Source organism: Phacochoerus africanus, chromosome 1, assembly GCF_016906955.1.
Source record: "Phacochoerus africanus isolate WHEZ1 chromosome 1, ROS_Pafr_v1, whole genome shotgun sequence".
In the NCBI taxonomy this organism is placed as follows: domain Eukaryota; kingdom Metazoa; phylum Chordata; class Mammalia; order Artiodactyla; family Suidae; genus Phacochoerus; species Phacochoerus africanus.
Window position 1 is genome coordinate 108,223,350 of NC_062544.1, and position 15,754 is coordinate 108,239,103.

The 15,754-nt window shown below is 46.0% G+C and overlaps 1 protein-coding gene across 3 annotated transcripts in view; it reads left to right on the top strand.

The window, feature by feature from the left end:
- The first annotated feature begins 213 nt into the window (after positions 1 to 213).
- The window catches only part of LOC125122766 (zinc finger protein 660), a 29,778-nt gene continuing 14,237 nt past the window's right edge, over positions 214 to 15,754 (top strand). The window contains exons 1-6 of one of the 3 annotated variants that reach the window (XM_047771549.1): positions 214 to 550; positions 2,043 to 2,584; positions 8,047 to 8,215; positions 9,496 to 9,587; positions 9,890 to 10,016; positions 13,665 to 15,087. In XM_047771549.1, the coding sequence (XP_047627505.1) occupies positions 2,162 to 2,584; positions 8,047 to 8,215; positions 9,496 to 9,587; positions 9,890 to 10,016; positions 13,665 to 15,087 (2,234 nt within the window). In that variant the 5' untranslated portion in view covers positions 214 to 550; positions 2,043 to 2,161. Of the gene's footprint in view, positions 551 to 2,042; positions 2,585 to 8,046; positions 8,216 to 9,495; positions 9,588 to 9,889; positions 10,017 to 13,664; positions 15,374 to 15,754 lie in introns of those variants that run through there. The other 2 variants (XM_047771519.1, XM_047771509.1) reach the window with 2 other exon arrangements.

Consider the following 15,754-nt stretch of genomic DNA (forward strand, 5'->3'; position numbering starts at 1 on the left):
ATGACGGTCGCCCAGCCCTTAAATAGCCTAAGAAAAGCACGTGCACACTAATCAAGCCGGGCCCTTACTGCCCTTGCCTGCCCCAGCTTGGTTGGGTGAGGGTAGTCAATACTCTCAAGGTTCAGCGGCCTCTCCAGGTGCGGGGGCGCATGCGCCCACCTTAGAGACGGAGACTTCCGGGATCCTTGTGAGGCCGGAAGTGGGACCTCTCACGCTTCCGGCTCGGCCATTGTTTTCGGTTGTGCGGGCCGCTGGCGCTTCCAGGTGTCTAGGGCTTGCCGCTTCTGTGCCCCGGTGAGCGGACACGGGGCGAGGAGGGAGGTGCTCTTGGGGCCAGGGCCACTAGGTCGGAGCCTCTAGGCCGCCCACAACCCAGGTCGGTGACGCCCCCTGATGTACCCTGGTCTCCTCGGCCGGCTGCGCGGTTCCCGTGACTCTCAGAAGCAGCCAGATTTAGAGCCGCCTCTTTGTCCCAGTTTCCTGACCAGCCGTGCCTGGCACGGAGCCCGGCACCTGCGGGTACAGCGATGCACAGGGCGGACGTGGCCAGGTGAGCGCCGCCGCGGAAGCCTGGTTGAACGCGAAATGTAGATAGGTTTTTTTTCCCAGCCTTGCGCTAGGAGACAGTACAAAGCGTCAGAAGTGGGTCAGACCCAGTCGGAATTTCAAACGTGAAGTATGAAAATGCAGATGAGATAAGGGACTGAGCATTCGGAGCAGTAAGGGAAATAGGAAAATGGCCTGAACTTTATATGTTCTCGCATAGCAAAGTTCACAAATTTTAAGACATTGAGGCCTGCAGAGTAGTGGCTTGCCCAGGCTGCAAAGATGCATGGTGAATTGGAAGTATGGAACAGTTGCTTTAGTTACCACTAAGGTGCTGATGATTCTCAGAGTTTCAAAGTATGTAAACTGGATAAAAATCGCCCCTCCTCCCAGTACCCCTGCAAGCGTAACTGCACTGTCAGCTAAATGAACTGCATTCATTTGCTTCCTAGATGTGTGCCTCTGTATGTCAAGTACACACACATGTACAAAGATTACTGAACCGGCTCTGACCTGTGAATTCTCCCAGAAAGCGGGGCGACAGCTGTATAAATCACTAACACAGTGTAAGAAGTGCCCCAGCAGAGTTTTGAATGAAAAAATACTGTGGGTTCACTGAGTCAGTAGCCACACTTAAGCCTGGAGAGATCCGAAAGGCTTTCTAGAGGAGATGCGTTGAGTAGAGGAGAGTCTGGCATTTCTGACTCCTGTTAGGTTCCTTTCCTTTTGTGGCCATCCATTTGGATGGATGTGAGTGGTGAGTTGTGCACAAACTAGTTAAAAATATGGTGTTATAGTAAGAGATACAGAGAGGGAGACTACCAGCTACCCTTCTTGCATGGGGCAATTAGGAATGCCTTCAAGAGAAAATGGCATTTGTTCTAGAGCTTACCAGATCAGTAAGTTTATCACAAGTTTCAGAAGAAGAAAAATCCAAGCAGAGAAAGAGTATATGTGGCTTCTAGCTGTGTCTCCAGAGCTTTAGTCCCAAAACTTATTTTGCATCTATGTCACGAAAGAGAAGAGTAGAAGAGTTTGGAGTGGACATTCCCAACATAGGTTTATTTGTAAATTAAAGATAGATACTGTTGTACAGATTTCAGTGTGCATTATAAAACATCCACTAAGTAGTTAACAATGTAGTATTTTCTTATGTACTTTTTGGATTAGTTTGCATATCCTCCATTTGGAGATCATTGCTGTCTTTCTAGTCTGGGTACTTGGAGAAGGTGGTAAGGGGTGTAGCTAGCACAGAGGCCTGGGACCAGGTTGTGAAGGGCTGAATGCTAGGCATAGACATTTGGGTTTTACCCTGTTGGTGATAGGAGCCAATGAAACTTTAAAAAAGGAAGTCACTTGGAGAGATGCTTAAAGAGACTGCCCTGGTTTTGCTCTCCTCACCCTCCAGCGCTTTGCTTTTTAACTGCAGAGGGTCTTCCGTCAGCGTGGGGCTGAACACTTTGGGGACTCTGATTTCTCTTTTGATGTTTCTGTAGGTGACGACTTTCATCACCCCCACATCCCCAACTTTGAAAACAACTTCTGGACCTGAATTACAGACTGTCATTTTAATCAGACAAATTGCATCAGAAACAAGCTTCTCTCGGGTGTCACAATGGCAGCCCAAGGCAGAGGAACTTTAGGCCTCATCCCCAGGGGTGCTGGTCTCCAGAAGCAAGAGGGGCACCTGTTGATGAAGCAGGAGCCAGCGAGCCAGACTTGGGGGCAGGGCTGCAGTCTCCAGAAGCATCATCCTCCTGTCTGTGAAATTTTCAGGCTACACTTCAGGCAGTTATGTTATCATGAAATGTCTGGGCCGCAGGAGGCACTGAGCCGGCTCCGGGAGCTCTGCCGCTGGTGGCTGATGCCAGAAGTACACACCAAGGAGCAGATCCTGGAGCTGCTGGTGCTGGAGCAGTTCCTGAGCATCCTGCCAGGGGAGCTCCGGACCTGGGTGCAGCTGCATCACCCTGAGAGTGGTGAGGAGGCTGTGGCTGTGGTGGAGGATTTCCAGAGACATGTCAGTGGACCAGGACAGGTGAGCAGTTGAGTCTAGAATGGCATCTGGAACCATCCTCTGCCTCTTGGTGTAGCCTGAGAATAGGCATTCTCCATTGCCGAGGCTCTAGGTTGGGTTTACCTTTAGGATTCCTGAGCCATTTCCATCTGTAAAGGGAAAGAAATTTTGTACTCCCAGCCTTAAACAAAAATTCAAATCCCAGCCAAGCTCTGTGAATTGCTTTGTGAAATACAATGCCATGAACCCAGCTTCAACCTGGAGATCCATACAGCACTCATGACAGGCAGAGGAACTGCACACTGGTTAGATGAGGGAGCATGGCAGGGAGAGGTAACCCTTCAGTTGTGCTGTTAACATGGGCCCTTATTTGAGAAGTTGTCATTACTCACTTCCTTGGGCTTATCAGAGTCAGTGAGCTCTTTTTCCTACCTTTTGGGTTCCTTATGAGAGGTGACATTTCTGGGCCTTGTTGTCATTTGTTCCTCTTCTAGGATCTTTTTTGCTTCTTTTAATTCTAATTTTGATTTTCCCAACTTTCTGGAGTTCTCTCAAATTTTAAGCCAGTAAAACTCAAATTAGAGGAAAAATTGGAGATTCAGTGGTGTGATAACAGTCATTAATCTGGCTTCCAGGATCACAGAGCTAATTAGCGTGGTGACCATGTGTATCACTCAGGGTTCAGCCAGGTAAGCAAAACCAATAGGAAATTATGCATATATATATATATATATATATATATATATATATATATATATATATTGCTAGAAAGTGACATGTGAATATGGGAGATGCCAAGTCAAGTCAGAAATTTGTAGGGCAGGCCATCAGATAGGGCAGGCTAGTGCTCTCAGTTACAGGCTGAAGCTGCTGTCCACAGGCAGAATTTCTTTTCTTTTTTTTTTTTTTTCCTTTGGCTACACCTGAGCTATATGGAAGTTCCTGGGCCAGGGATCGAATCCAAGCCATAGTTGTGACCTTTGCCACAGCCTTAAACTGAATGATACTGAATGAATCGGGCCCATCCAGATTATTAGGATTACCTCCTTTACTTAAAGTAAGCTGATTTGGATTTTAATCACTTGTACACAATACCATGATAGCACCTAGCTAGATTAGAATTAAATTGACACCACAAGACCATCACATTGTGGATGAGGCAGTTCTTCCTGATAATTCTCTAATTGCTCCCTTGTAACTGAGCAGGATGCATTACGGTCCCCTCTACTTTAACTCCTTTGTGCTTTACCAGGGAAAACCAGTATGTGAAATTTCCTGAGCACCCAGCACATCATTTTATTCAGTGCATTTTATTTTATTTTATTTTTCGTTTTTGGCTGCCCTGAGGCGTATGGAACTCCTGGTCTAGAGAACAGATCCGAGCCACAGTCAAGACCTAAGCCACAGCTGTTGCAACACCAGATCCTTAACCCACTGTGCTGGGCCAGGGATTGAACCTGCACCCCAGCGCTCCTAAGATGCCACCAATCCCATTATGACACATCGGGAGCTCCTATTCAGTGCTTTTTATTTTTTATTTTATTTTATTTATTTATTTCTTATTTTTTATTTTATTTTTTGTCTTTTGGAGACTGCACACATTGCATATAGAAATTCCAAGGCGGAGTTCCCATCCTGGCGCAGTGGTTAACAAATCCGACTAGGAACCATGAGGTTGCGGGTTCGGTCCCTGCCCTTGCTCAGTGGGTTAACGATCCGGCGTTGCCGTGAGCTGTGGTGTAGGTTGCAGACGTGGCTCAGATCCCACGTTGCTGTGGCTCTGGCATAGGCCAGTGGCTACAGCTCCGATTCGACCCCTAGCCTGGGAACCTCCATATGCCACGGGAGCGGCCCAAAGAGGTAGCAAAAAGACAAAAAAAAAAAAAAAGAAAGAAAGAAAGAAATTCTAAGGCTATGGAGTGTCCACCATGGTGCAGCAGAAACGAATCCGACTAGGAACCATGGGGTTTCGGGTTCCATCCCTGTCCTCGCTCTGTGGGTTAAGGATCCGGCATTGCCCTGAGCTGTGGTGTAGGTCGCAGATGCGGCTTGGATCTGGCATTGCTGTGGCTCTGGCCTAGGCCAGTGGCAGCAGCTCTGATTAGACTCCTAGCCTGGGAACCTCCATATGCTGTGGGTGCAGCCCTAAAAAGACAAAAGACCAAAAAAAAAAAAAAAAAAATTCCAAGGCTATGGATCAAATCGGAGTTGTAGCTGCCGGCCTACACCAGAGCTCAAAGCAATACCAGATCCTTAACCCACTGAGTGGGGCCAGGGATTGAACCTGCATCCTTATGGATATTAGTTAGGTTCATTACTGCTGAGACACAATGGGAACTCTTCAGTGCTTTTTTAAAAAATGATTGTGTATCTGTGCCCGGGGAATCAATTCCAATTGATTGGAGTTCTAGAACTAGACTCTTTTCTGAGGGTACTAGCCAGGGCCTGTTTTACCGTATCAAGTCCATTGCCAACTGTGTAAACAAGTAAACAAAGGAATAACTCAACCATCAGCAGGGTCTAGAGAGCAACTAGGCCCAATCATAGGCAAAGACAAGTGGTTGAGAAAATGTTTTGAGTGCCATTTACTGAGGAGGGTAGAAGGAAAATTTCACTATATCCCACCTTTGTTTGCTTATGCAGAGCAGAATGTTCCCATCATTAAAACTGTCCTTTATCCAGGGAGCCTCAGAAAAAGGTGAGTCACAAGCCCAAGAAAGGGCGCAACTGACCCCTCAAGGCTCTAGCCTAGGGATGGGGTCTTTGGACTCCATTTCTTACTCTGCCTCTGTCATCAGTTTAAGTTTTCTGATATGAAAACTTGAAAACAGGACTATATCTTGCCCAGCCTACACTCAGAAAATGTTTGTTTTTTTTTTTTTATCTTTTTAGGGCCGCACTCTCGCCAGATGGATGTTCCCAGGCTAGGGGTTGAATCAGAGCTACAGTTGCCTGCCACAGCATAGACACACAGCATCCAAGCCATGTTCTCGACCTATACCACAGATCATGCAATACCCCATACCCTTCCCACTGGGTGAGGCTAGGGATCAAACCTGAATCCTCATGAATACTAGTTGGTTTCGTTTCTGCTGTGCCACGACAGGAACTCGAAGAAAATGTTTTTGTTTTTAATTTATTTTTTATTTATTTATTTTTTGTCTTTTGCCATTTGTTGGGCCGCTCCCACGGCATATGGAGGTTGCCAGGCTAGGGGTCCAATTGGAGCTGTAGCCACCGGCCTACACCAGAGCCACAGCAACGCGGGATCCGAGCCGCATCTGCGACCTACACCACAGCTCACGGCAACGCCGGATCGTTAACCCACTGAGCAAGGGCAGGGATCGAACCCGCAACCTCATGGTTCCTAGTCGGATTCGTTAACCACTGCGCCACGACGGGAACTCCTGTTTTTTTTTTTTTTTTTTTAATTAAATAAAAAAACAGACTTTTTCATAGCAGTTTGCCAGGAGGAGATTAAGGAATGTCATCCTGTTCAGCAAGAATGAGCATGTGCGTGTGTGTACATTGGGGCCTGAGAGGGTTGTAAAATCATCCCTGCTGGGCTGCTGGTCATGCAGTTTACAAATGCTTTTATATCTGTTTTTATTTCTGCTCCTAGCAGGCTTACAAGGTATGCAAATAGTAATCATTATCTCCATTTGATAATGGATGCAATCTCAGAGAGGTTAATTCTTGTTTTAGATAACAGAGCTAGTAAGTGATCCCTTTCTCTATGTGTGTGGGAACCAGGCTTTTCCAGCTCCCTAGATTCTAAGCTGCTGCCTTTTCCCTTGTATCTTGCTGAAGTGAAAGTTCATGCCTGTGAGGAAAGGACATTTAAGAGTCCTAGGTAATGAATAGGAACTCTGTCAGGAGTTAATTGTTGCTGAATTATAAGGTTGTGTTATCACAGTGCAGTTAAATTCTGTCTTCTGCCAGTACCCACAGCTGTTGTATTTAAGAGCTCTCAGTCCCATTTATAAGAACTGTCCAGTGGAGAGCTGGGGAACCACAGACCCCAGGGAGCCTCCTGGCAGTACCACTTCACTGGAGAGATACACATTCAAGGAGAACCTGCCCCCCCGCCCCCACTTACCAACAGATACAACCTAATAGGGAAAATCCAGTGTGCTGTGTTGAAGGAAAAGTTATTTTCACCATATGGTGGACTATGTACATGTCTGAGTGAGCTTATAAATGTGATTTATTTAGATAATGTTTTAGGCTTTTTACTCCAAATGCCAAAAAATAGGGAGCATGAGATTGTAAGGAACTGATTTGATAACAAGCAAGTGTTAGAAATCAAAGGGCTGTGCTCTGAGGTATTCTCAAGGTCTCTAAAGATTGGTGTTATCTGATCTTACTTGACTTTTTATATAAATTTTTGGGGAAAGGTAGTGCATATTGAGAACTGACTTTGCAAAATATGAGAGGAAGTTAGTCACCAAATATTAATTGAACATCACCATTGGGCCAAACATTCTTCTAGGAGCTAGTGATCAAGATGGAGTTCTTTCCTTCAGAAAAGCTTATATTTCATTGGGGGAGAAATAGACAATAAAGGTATAAATATGATAATTTAAAGATTAATATATACTATCAGAGTTCCTGGCTTAGTGGAAATGAATTTGACTAGCATCCATGAGGTGCAGGTTTGGTCCCTGGCCTCGCTCAGTGGGTTAAGGATCCTGCGTTGCCATGAGCCATGGTGTAGGTCGCAGATGTGGCTCAGATCTGACATTGTTGTGGCTGTGGTGTGTGTTGCTGTGGCTGTGGTGTAGGCCAGCAGCTACAGCTCCAATTTGTCCCTTAGCCTGGGAATCTCCACATGCCTCAAGTATGGCCCTAAAAAGACAAAAAAAAAAAAAAATTAAGATATACTATCAAAAATATAGGGTAACTTGAGAGAGAGTGACTGTCTTTGTTTTATCGGTGTGGTCAGGGATGACTTCTCTGAAGAGGAGATACTTTGCTGAGAGAAGTTAGAAAAGCTCTCTAAGGTCTGTTGGCTGCAGTTCTGGAATTACTGCTCCAGCTGTCAGCCTCTGTAGCATTATTTGTGCACATACAGGTATACACAGCTATCACTATTTACTTCTTTGGGTACTTTGATTTGGTCTCTTCTATAGGCTAAGGCCCTAGGAAGTATACTGAATTACTCTCCTGGCTCCTGTTTCTAGGTGATTCTTCATGAGAAAATATATGTCTGAAGCACTGACACAGAGTGCAAATTGTTATATAATCTGGCCTTAAAACTCCTACCGAGAGGGTCAGCAGAGGAATAGCAAGGAAAATTGCAAACTTCAGGTGCTGCTTTGACCATTTCCCCTCAGTTGGCTGTACTGGTGGGGCTAGAAGGACCCTCTGGCTTTGCTTTTCCCTGGCTTCCTCTCTGGGGGGGGGGGGTGTTTCTTAGAGACTTTGGGTTCTGTACCTTCAAGGATGCTCTTTTGGACCCAGTTCTCTTTCCTTATCTCTAGATTTCAGCTCCAGCACAGGAACAGGAAATGCATTCGGAAGAGACGACAGCCTTGGGTGCAACAGAGGAATCTCCTCCTACCTCACCCCTCAATGAGGGTTCAGCCCCTGGAGCCCACCTGGAGCCTCCTTGTGACCCAGGGGCACACCACCTCCCCATTAGGCACTCTGGTACTCACCTCCCCAGCTTGGGCCTTAAGACATTTCTCCTTTCTGTCGTCGGATACTCCTTGCCTTCATCTCCCCATCTCCCTCCACCCTGGAGTCCCTTCTTCCCCTGTCCTGTGTCTTCCTTCCCTAGTGACTTTGTTCCTTTTCCTTATTTTCCAGTCATTCATGTAATTAGCAAGCTTTTGTCAAGCATATTTCATGGGAAAGGCACTGTTGGGGACTAGTGATCTTTCAAAGAGCTTGTTATCTAGTTGGTAGCGAATCAGTCCTGAGTGGAAGAAGAAGCGACCTCATAACAATGCATTATGAGTGATATCTGTCCCCAGGCATTTGATATGCCCTCACACCTGAGCCATGTCATCACTGCACAAGATCATTGTGGGTTGGAGTGCCTGGAGGATGGTTCATGGAGGAGTGACAGTGGGATTGGATAGTGAAAAATGGGCGGGGGGGGATTTAAAGGGTGAGGGGTAGAAGGTGCCAAAGCAGAGACTCGCTCAGTAGGAGTTCCTTGGACTCCATTGAGGTGGGGTCAGGAGCTCTTATTTGGGAACCTAGGGTCTGCTTGTACAGGGCCTTTGGGTGGAGGCCAGGAAGACTTGGAGGGCAGGGGAAGTATTAGGAACAGCATTTCAGAAAGATTACTGGGCACTTGAGCTCTGTGGATTCAAGGAAGGGAAAGTAGAGGGGTTTGGCCAATGTTTGGAATCAATGAGAAAACTTGAGAAGTCGGTAAAGAAGGAAACATGCATTATAGACACTGAATTCAAAATGTTGTGGGACACAGAAATGAACTGTCCAGTAAGCAACTGGAGGCTTGTGATAGAGATCTAGGAGAGAACTGCAAAGTTAATAGCAGTGTTAGAGAATGAGATCCGTGAGATCTCTGAGAGAGGGAAGAGGGAAGCTCTGTGGCCTGAGCCCCTGCAGTGTCCATGACGAGAGGGCAGATGAAGGAGGAGAAGGAGCTGGGGAATGAAGGGCAGAGAGGTGAGTTGGAGGGCAGGCAGGCTGGTGCTGGGGAAGCCACAGGAGAGAGAACATGGTCAGAAGTGTAGCTCCTTCGAAGAGTTGCAGAGAGAGTGCTAGAAGGGGCTGCCAGTTCTGTTTGACTAGGAAAAGTTCCCAGCTCACTTAGGATAATGCGTTTGTGGAACAGGGATGAGGGTCAGTGTGTGGAGCTGCATGGGTGCTCCTAAAGCCACTTACTGGGAGACAGACCTCATTGGCACCAAGAGCAGGGCCTGTCCCACTCAGAGCTTTCTTTCCTCCCCCCTCAGCTCAGCGTGCTTCCTTGGTGCCTGCCCTTCCCCTGGGGAGGAACTTTGGAGACCAAGCAGCGACAACTGTGCTTCAGATGGTCAGGCCCCAGGTGAGCATCCTGAGTTCCCAAGTCTGTGGCCCAGGAATAGCTGGAGCTCATCTCCAGGGCTCTAGCCATCCTGAGTGTGCTCCTGTGGCTTCCCTGCCTGTTTCCCTCAGACCTGATCCTGCCTACTGAATTCGTGGACTCTACTTGGCCTTGGCCTTGGCCTTTTAATATGTCCTCCCAGCTTCCCTCCCTCCTCTGTGCCCCTTTACCACCAGAGCCCCGATCCAGTGCTCTTGGTACTCCTGATGACTCTGCAACTCAGTCGGGGAATGTCCCTGAGCAATCAGAGCTTATCATTCCAGGAACCTGCAGAGTACGAGTTCCTGTCTGTGGACTATACTCAGAAGAAATGGAAAGGTCCAGCACTCAGCCAGAGAGCCCTGTACCGGAACATTGTGCCAGAAAATTGCCACAGTCTGGCCTCATTGGGTAATAATTTTGTTTCCCAGTGATTTAGAATCTGCCTTTTTTACCTTTTCTTTGCTACATTCTTTTTCTTTTTTTGTGTATGTGTGTCTTTTTAGGGCCATAACTGTGGCATATGGAAGTTCTCAGGCTAGGGGTCAAATTGGAGCTGTAGCTGCCGGCCTACACCACGGCCACAGCAATGCCAGATCAGAGGCGTGTCCGAGACCTACACCACAGCTCATTGCAACACCGGATCCTTAACCCACTGAGCGAAGCTAGGGATCTAATGTCCTCATGAATACTAGTCAGGTTTGTTAACCGCTGAGCCACAATGGGAATGTCCTTTCTTGTGTTTTTGGGTTTTTTTTCCCAATGAAAATGCAAACTTAACCAATGTGGAAAGAAGAGTATAATTAATGAGCCTCTTTATATCATCACCCACTTTAATAGTTATTAACACTTTCTTTACTTCATTATTAATTGAGCTTAGAGTTTGTAATTGGAATGAATAGAAAGCCACTCAGTTGTAAGTAATGAGCCAAGTTACTTACAATAAGGCTAAAGGAATGGAAACTCTAAAGAAATTGACTAAGTAGACCAGACTTTGAGATACAAAGCCTTGTCAGAACCTGGGAACCTGGTAGCAAAAGTCAAAGTATTTTTACACCAGTGTCATAAAGCAGCTGTACCCTGCATGTTTTCTCCTCACACTAACACCCATTCCTGTCATTCTGAATCTTTTGTCCCCTGCAGAGCTCCTTCTTAGACTTTCAGTTCTTTCACACATTCTGCTTGTTGTGATTCCTGATGGCTTACTTCTCTCATGTTCTATCTGCTTGGGCTCCAACTTCTAATTTTGTCCATTAATCCTACTTCCAGTTTAGCATTTATATAGGGAGGGACTCCAACAGTGGATCAGCCATTGGACATCATCTTTATTTGAACAGAACTTTGGCCCAGGCCACCGAGAGGCTGATGACTAATCTCCAGATAAGCTGCACTTGGGCCTTATGGTCAGTGCTGGTCCAATCACCTGTTGTTCATCATGAGATAAGCTGGTTTCCTCAGCTTCCTCTTTAGAAGACTGGGGCAGGGCTGCATCCTTGAAGGGGCTGTTGTCAGGGCCTTAATGATTCCTTATTGATTGTCTGGGATTGGAAAGTCTAGGACAAGAGTACTTGTTGTAGCACATTGGAAATGAATCTAACAGTATCTATGAGGATTTAGGTTTGATCCCCGACCTCGATCAGTGGGTCAGGGATTCGGTGTTGCCATGAGCTGTGGTACAGGTCACAGATGCGACTCTGATCTGGTGTTGCTGTGACTGTGGTATAGGTATTAGCTTTGATTTGACGCCTAGCCTGGGAACTTTAGTATGCCTCAGGGTTGGCCCTAAAAGAAAGAAGAAAAAAGAAAAGAAAAGAAAGTAGCCTATACTCTGTATAGGATGGGCTTAGAATTCAGGAATTTAGACATGTACAGTTTGCACTAAATTAGCATGAAAGTTTATAGCCCTGATGCAGATGTCATTGAAAGGAATCAAAAAATTTTTTTGGCCACACCCTTGACAGACGGAGGTTCCCAGGCCAGGGGCTGAATCCAAGCTGCAGCTGGAACCTGTGCCACAACTGTGGCAATGCCGAATTCTTTTTTTTTTTTTTTGTCTATTTGTTATTTCTTGGGCCGCTTCCATGGCATATGGAGGTTCCCAGGCTAGGGGTCTAATCGGAGCTGTAGCCACCGGCCTACACCAGAGCCACAGCAACGCAGGATCTGAGCCGCATCTGCAACCTACACCACAGCTCACGGCAACGCTGTATCGTTAACCCACCGAGCAAGGGCAGGGACCGAACCCGCAACCTCATGGTTCCTAGTCGGATTCGTTAACCACTGCGCCACGACGGGAACTCCCAAACTTTTTTTTTTTTTTTTTTCGAATTCTTAACCTATTGCACCAAGCTAGGGATCAAAATCCACACTGCCACAGAAACAATGCTGGATCCTTAACCTGCTGCACCATAGTGGTAACTCTGAAAGGAACCAACATTTTTGTGTTATGCTATAACCATGATTGTTCTGCTTTCACCCACTTTTTGTATTTAAAAATCGTGGCATTTAGGAGTTGTCTTGTGGCACAGTGGGTTAAGGATCTGGCATTGTCACTTCAATAGCTTGGGTCACTGCTGTGGCAGGGGTTCAATTACTGGCCCAGGAATATCCACATGTCAAGGGCGTGCCCCCGCCCCAATTGTAAAATTTAGAAGCAAATGTTCAATTACTCATTTTTCATGATTCCTGATTATCCAAATATCAAAGAGATGTTTTGATTTATATTTCAAGTTATTGATGCCATTCTTAAATTTTTTGTTGGCTGAGCCTGTGGCTTGCAGAAGCTCCCAGGGCAGGGACTGAACCCCCACCACAGCAGTGATCCAAACCACTGCAGTGACAACACCAGATCCTTTAACTGCTTTGCCACAAAAGAACTCCCATTCTCAGAATTACCATTGTGGCTCAGTGGCAAGGAATCTGAGGACTCAGATTCTATCCCTGGCCTCACTCAGTGGGTTAAGAATCTGGCACTGCTGCGAGCCATGGTGTAAGTCCCGGACACAGCTCAGATACCTTGTTGCTGTAGCTGTGACATAGGCCAACAGCTGTGGCTCCATTTTGACCCTAGCCTGGGAACTTCTATATCCTCAGGTGTGGCCCTTAAAAAAAAAAAAGAACTCCATTCTTAATTTATTTAGTACTGTACTTACCAGTGCTCCAGGGACTAGGAACTCCCCATTTTTAAAGCTCTTCTCTCCCTTGGAGTTCCCATCATGGCTCAGCTGAAATGAATCTGACTAGTATCCATGAGGACACTGGGTTGATCCCTGGCCTTGCTCAGTGGGTTAAAGATCTGGCATTGCCGTGAGCTGTGGTATAGGTCACAGATGAGGCTCGGATCTGGCATTGCTGTGGTGTGGGCCAGTGGCTACAGCTTCGATTTGACCCTTAGCCTGGGAACCTCTGCATGCTGCGGGTGCAGCCCTAAAAAGAAAAGAAAAAAAAAAAAAAAAAAAGCTATGCTCTCCCCTTTAATACTTATTCCCAGTATTTCTCCACCCATAGCGTCTCCAAATCTTGTCACTGTCCTGTTATACCAGAATCACTCCTTTTTGTACACTTTTTCCTAGTAACACCCTCATAATAAAAATTTCCCTTCATCTCTCTTTTGCTTACACTGTTTTATATTTGATTTGAGATCATTGGCACCACTCTTTCTCCCTAACATCTTTGGTGAGAGCTATACAGTGTTATGGCTAGAAAGGACCTTAGAATTCATTTTACTAAGGATATATCACATCGAAGTGACTTCTGAAAGATCACATCATGCTTTCCAGTCTGATCTCTTGCCTTCTTATTGGTCTGCTCACTGGACTCTCTTCTGATAGCTCTTTTTCCACCCTATCCACTGAACAGGATTCTTTCTTTGTCTTTCTGTCCATGAAGAAAAATTTGAGCTGTTTCACATTTTCTCTCTTGTTTTCAGTGTTTCTCTTCATTCCTTACCTGTAATATGAAGGTTTTTTGTTTGTTTGTTTTGTTTTTTTTTGTTTGTTTGTTTGTACATAGGCGTGGACAAGAAATGTGTAACCCTTGTTTTCTTCTTTCTTTTGGCAGCAGGTGAGAACGGGATGGAGTGTTCAGACTTGCCTCCAAAGCAGGAAAGCTCTAAAGAATCAGAGTCATCTGATAGGACCTCTGGAGTTCTCTGTGAAGTGATTCCTGGAGGACCAGTCGCTGGAAACGCCTATGAAGAGGCTTTAGGGAAGCTCGGAGCTCAGCCCTCAGATGAAGAAGGGAGCAGACTGGAAAGTGATCTCTTGGAACTAACACAGGAGGATAAAAATAAATGCACTGAAGATGGATGTGCCGAATATAAGGATCTTGGGGAACATCCAGATCTATCCTCCAGTCCTGTAGAACATCAGGGAGTTCTAAAGGGACAGAAATTCTATCAATGTGATGAGTGTGGCAAAGCTTTTAATCGTAGTTCACACCTCATTGGGCATCAGAGAATCCACACTGGGGAGAAACCCTATGAATGTACTGAGTGTGGTAAGACCTTCAGGCAGACCTCTCAGCTCATAGTCCATCTCAGAATCCACACAGGGGAAAAGCCCTATGAATGTAGTGATTGTGGAAAGACCTATCGCCATAGCTCCCATCTCATTCAACACCAGAGACTCCACAGTGGGGAGAAACCGTATAAATGTAACGAATGTGCAAAAGCTTTCACTCAAAGTTCCCAACTTATTGACCATCAGAGAACCCATACTGGGGAAAAACCATATGAATGCAGTGAGTGTGGGGAGGCCTTCATTCGGAGTAAAAGCCTTGTCCGCCATCAGGTCCTTCACACTGGAGAGAAACCTTACAAGTGCAATGAGTGTGGGAAAGCTTTCTGTTCCAACAGAAATCTTATTGACCATCAGAGGATCCACACTGGGGAGAAACCTTATGAGTGTAATGCATGTGGCAAGGCCTTCAGTCGGAGTAAATGTCTTAATCGACATCAGAGCCTCCACACTGGGGAAAAACCATACAAATGCAGTGAGTGTGGGAAAGCCTTCAATCAGAACTCTCAACTTGTTGATCATGAGCGAATTCATACTGGAGAGAAACCTTTTGAATGTAATGAGTGTGGCAAGGCATTCAGTCTGAGTAAATGTCTCATTCGACACCAGAGACTTCACACAGGTGAAAAGCCCTATAAATGCAAAGAGTGTGGAAAGTCCTTCAATCAAAACTCACACCTCATTATTCACCAGAGAATTCACACTGGTGAGAAACCTTATGAATGTAATGAATGTGGGAAGGTCTTCAGTTACAGCTCCAGTCTTATGGTACATCAGAGAACCCATACTGGAGAGAAACCCTATAAATGCAAAGATTGTGAGAAAGCTTTTAGTGACAGCTCACAACTCATTGTGCACCAGAGAGTTCACACTGGAGAGAAACCCTATGAATGTATTGAGTGTGGGAAGGCCTTCAGTCAGCGTTCCACTTTCAATCACCACCAGCGAACTCACACTGGAGAGAAGCACTCAGGGCTGGCTCGATCCATTTCTTAGGGCATAATTCTCCCAGACAAAGAGTAAGGAACTTTGAGTTAAGGTTTCTTTATAAGAACTGTGCTCACCTTGGTCTCTGCTTGGAACCACTAATCAAAGTCAACCATCCCTAAGTGCTTTCTGCTGGGCCACAAAGGTGGGTGAGTGGGGGTAACAGTGCAGCTCTTTCCCACTGTTAGAGAAGTAAGGATTACACATTTCATGTGCTTGTAGGTTTTTTTCCTTTCCTTTAAAAAAAAAAAAAAAAACTTTAAAAATTAATTATCTCTTTCTCACTCTTTTTTTGGGGGTGGGGGGCTCACCCATGGAATGTGGAGGTTCCCAGGCTAGGGGTGGAATTGGAGCTGCAGCTGCTGTCATATGCCACAGCCACAGCAATGCCAGGTCCAAGCTACGTCTTTGACCTACAACACAGCTCATGGCAACACTGGGTTCTTAACCCACTGATGGAGGCCACAGATTGAACCCCAAACCTCATGGTTACCAGTCAGATTCGTTTCCATTGCGCCCCAATAGGAACTCCTACACCGGATTCTTTAACCCACTGTGCCAGGGCTGGGATTGAACCCACACCTCCACAATGACCTGAGACCTGAGCTGCTGCAGTTGGATTCTTAACCCATTTGTGCCACAGCA